The 3,955-nt window shown below is 42.4% G+C and overlaps 1 protein-coding gene across 2 annotated transcripts; it reads left to right on the top strand.

The window, feature by feature from the left end:
• The first annotated feature begins 881 nt into the window (after positions 1-881).
• On the top strand, positions 882-2,608 carry her9 (hairy-related 9). 2 transcript variants are annotated; one of them, XM_036533579.1, is made up of 4 exons: positions 882-1,230; positions 1,379-1,474; positions 1,597-1,684; positions 1,921-2,608. In XM_036533579.1, exons 1-4 carry the CDS (start codon positions 1,123-1,125, stop codon positions 2,499-2,501), a joined length of 873 nt encoding a protein of 290 aa, XP_036389472.1. In that variant the 5' UTR covers positions 882-1,122; the 3' UTR covers positions 2,502-2,608. The 2 variants fall into 2 exon arrangements, with proteins under 2 accessions (XP_036389472.1, XP_036389470.1); XM_036533577.1 differs by having other exon boundaries at positions 1,918-2,608.
• The last annotated feature ends 1,347 nt before the right edge of the window (positions 2,609-3,955 follow it).

Genomic DNA, 3,955 nt, shown 5'->3' with positions numbered 1-3,955 from the left:
TGGCCGGCTGCCATTGGTTTCCTGCGTGCTGCGGCGAACCGCCTCGCGTGCCGAAACAGCTGTGCACAGATTAGGACGTACTGCTTGAAACGATTAAATCGGGTATGGGTTTGCAAAGCCAATATAGCATTACAGAAATAACAGATTATACCATAATATTACGCGCCATCCAGTGAAGTTTATATTTGCATTGCGTTTTGATAAATTTTGTTTTAACAAAACCTTCGAGTACATTTAAGAAAAAGTTGGCCAACAGTTGCAATTTGCAAATTAAATCCAATATTAATATTAGTTTATCATTAGTTTCACATCAAACATTATCTTGTGTATAGCGTAATTAAATTATTATTTAAATAATTAAGAAATTTTGGAATAAAAAATATATTGGCATGTTTGGAAATTTGTCCTAATAACTATAGTATAATAACAACATCGACATTATAATAATAAGTATCTTATCATTGTTGGTGTTGTTATTGTATGAATATTAGCGGGCGCAAAACCTCATCGATGACACTAACGTATGAGGGCATAAGGGGTAAATTCTTGCTCGGGAAATGGAAAGGGGGGGGGGGGGGAAAGTTGGTAGCAAACAGCCAGCGCATTCCCCCAATTCCCCTTATCACTTCACAGCCAGCCCGACTGCGCTCGCCGCTTTGTTGTTTGTCCCTCCAGGGCTGATTGAGCAGCGCGTGACTGACAGCCCGCGGGGGTGTTGTCCAATCAGCAGTCCGCCCCGCGCCCGATGGGTGAGCCTGCGCGCCTATTGGCTGCCGCGAGTGTGGGAAAGAATGCAGAGAAGGTTTCACACGAACTCGGAGCTGGCGGGCCAGCTATAAATACCGCTGGCGTGTGGCTGCATGAGTTCAGACTTGCTAGACGCGGTTTAGCATTACGCGCACTCGTGTACACATGACAGATCAGAGCATCTAAGTGATATAGCTGATCAGTGGCACCAGCACGCTCTTTGGGTCGCAGCCGATTCCCTCTCTTTCGCTCTCAGTTCTTAAGGTATAGGGGACAACCAACTTTCAACTGAAACTTGTCAGTATTCACTGGCACCTCAAGAAGGATATACTTTTATACGTTATTTGAAAAATCGAAGGAAATACTATAGTTACGATGCCAGCTGATACCATGGAGAAACCTACGGCATCCCCAATTGCAGGTGCCCCTGCTTGTGGAACTCACACTCCGGACAAACCAAAAAATGCCAGTGAGCACAGAAAGGTAACTATCCAGAACCTACACTGAGCTTAATTTCCCCATAGGTTTTTACAAATTCAGTCAGCTCGATAACCTTATATATTTGAATCAATAAAGTGCCTGTCATTTCTCAGTAATTAACGTTTTTTTAATTATTTATTTATTTTTGCAGTCTTCCAAGCCAATCATGGAGAAGCGTCGGCGAGCAAGGATTAACGAAAGTCTGGGGCAACTCAAAACTCTTATACTGGATGCACTCAAGAAAGACGTAAGTCACTTGTCAGTGAAAATCAAACTAGCTGAACATATATATTAATAGTTTAAACTGCTGTGAGAAAAGCTTGATTATAAATGCATTGACTTACATTATTTTGTTGCTTGTTTCTACAGAGTTCCAGACACTCGAAGTTGGAGAAAGCTGATATTTTGGAGATGACTGTAAAACACTTGCGGAATTTGCAGCGCGTACAGATGACTGGTAGGTACCCTCCATCACGCGCCTCTAGCAGCCCTGGATTATCCACGGTGTAAACACCGTATGGTCACATACAGTAGTCAAAAGCAATAGTAAGACACTCAAGATAAAATAAATGTTTACTCATTTAAACTACATTTTAATGATGTACATTGTACACCATTCATATGTTCTTTACTGTACGTTTACTGTATTTGTTGTAAGTAGCATAAACTTAATTTTCTTCGTTATTCCAGCAGCAATGACAGCCGACACGACGGTCCTGAGTAAATATCGGGCAGGATTCAACGAGTGCATGAACGAAGTGACTCGCTTCCTGTCCACCTGCGAAGGCGTGAATACAGAGGTCAGGTCCCGGCTTCTTACCCACCTGTCTGGCTGCTTGGGACAGATGATCGCCATGAACTACCCGCAACCATCGCCGGCGCAACAGGCTCAGATCGCGCAGCCCCTGCACGTGCAGTTGCCTTCCACGCTGCCCATCAACGGCGTTCCAATGCCTTGCAAGCTGAGTCCCGCCGAGGCGGTGTCGCCAAAAGTCTACGGGGGGTTCCAGCTTGTGCCTGCCACCGACGGACAGTTCGCCTTCCTCATCCCCAATCCGGCCTTCGCGTCTGCTACCACTCCCGTTATCCCCCTCTACGCCAACACAAGTGTGCCAGTCGCCGTAAACGCAAGCCCTGTCCACACCAGCCCTGCACCCACAGTGGCTTCTCCAGTTCAGGGCATGACTTCGTTCCCCAGCGTCTCCCAGGCCGTCAGCCCAATGAGTGTCAGTGCTGGATCGGACAGCAGCGAGTCAGTCTGGCGGCCTTGGTAGATGTGGGGAAAACATACAGACTTAAAACAACATTTAACTTTTTTCATTAAGAAGAAAAAGAACTATAACGTTCCGTTTTAAGGAACATTGTGTCTCTTCTGCTGGAATAGAACGGTGTTAACAAGTTTTTATTTATTGGCTAATTCCAAAATTTGGGATGTTAGTGATAAATATGGTATTGGTTCTTTTTGGAAAATGGAAAAAATGTTTATATTGAAGTTCTTTTTTCTGGAAAGATTTAGTTTTTTACAAACATGTCAGTGATTGTTCCATGCCAAAGCTGTGTTTTATATTGTGTGTTAGCTCGTGTTGAAGATAATCCTAAACTTTGAAGTTTTGGAATTAATAAATCAACGATGTGAAATACAAAACTGGTTCTTTTTTTACTTTTCCATCTTGAATCAGCAATGGTTTTATTAAGCAAAATGCAGAAGACGCTGTGTACGTTGTAAAATGACACCATATACGTGGGAATATGAGTAACTTTAAAATTTGTTTTATTAGACCTAAATGTAAATGTACACGAGTGACTGATTATACGCAACTTGAACAACGTTTTCTGTGTGTTCAACTACGTGGTCTGCTGCTGCGTCGACTAAACAATATGTCGACTCAAGCAGTGTTACCTTTAGTCACAGGTTTACATGTTGGTTTTGTTTTACTCTGAACAAGACCTGTTGATTCCTTAGGCCAGCTCAAAAGTTACTTAAGACGTAAAACGGTCCAGTTGTGACCATACTCTGGCGCAATTACGAATATTGTTGCTTACTAGAAATGTAAGGAAACGTCCCATTACAGTTCAGAATTTTAATTAAATAGGGTATAATATTTGATGACATTTGCGAAAAATTAAGAAATTTGGACGTCAAACCTCCATATGCACACTATATAACGCACATAAACACGACAAAGGCACACAACAAAATTGAGAAACGCAGGGTTCTGTCTTGTTGGCGGGAAATTCTGATGTCTTTTCACAAAAAAATAATGGAGTGCAGTGACAAAGGCGGGAGAATATTTTTTCTTTTGCAAAAAGGTAATTAAAAGTTTGAAAGGGGTCTCATCCTGTATGCAGCGGGATCTTTAAGAAGTCTTAAGCCCTATTCATGGGCCTGGGAAATTCGCTTTGGGGTTAATGTCACTAACAGATTGCCTCGCTGAAAAGAGAATATGGAAGGATCTTCGCTTCCTTTTGTGTTCCAATTGCTCAGTTCCACCACGAATACCTGAATAGGAGAAAAAAGAGAATGGCAGGCATTTCGCGCGTTTTAGCTGCTGTTTCCTACTTATATTCTGAATTGTTAGACTCACCAAAGCGATTATAACAATGCCCTCAAACTCAATCAAGAGTAGAAAATTAGGCTACCTTATGCAACTTAATCAAATGAAACGCGTAGACGTCTTTCAGTTACTATACAGGCCCATACTTGGTTGTGGAGGCAATAGCATACGCT

This window comes from Megalops cyprinoides, chromosome 7 (assembly GCF_013368585.1).
Source record: "Megalops cyprinoides isolate fMegCyp1 chromosome 7, fMegCyp1.pri, whole genome shotgun sequence".
Taxonomy (NCBI): domain Eukaryota; kingdom Metazoa; phylum Chordata; class Actinopteri; order Elopiformes; family Megalopidae; genus Megalops; species Megalops cyprinoides.
The sequence above is the reverse complement of the archived record's forward strand: the minus strand, read 5'-3'. Positions and strand labels throughout refer to the sequence as shown.

What these genes read in the sequence shown, in the direction of transcription:
- her9 (XM_036533577.1), top strand. Translation starts at nt 1,123, where the DNA reads ATGCCAGCTGATACCATGGAGAAACCTACGGCATCCCCAATTGCAGGT. An exon ending in ATGCCAGTGAGCACAGAAAG is followed by an intron (nt 1,231 to 1,378) that starts GTAACTATCCAG and finishes TTATTTTTGCAG; the next exon opens with TCTTCCAAGCCAATCATGGA. An exon ending in TGGATGCACTCAAGAAAGAC is followed by an intron (nt 1,475 to 1,596) that starts GTAAGTCACTTG and finishes TTGTTTCTACAG; the next exon opens with AGTTCCAGACACTCGAAGTT.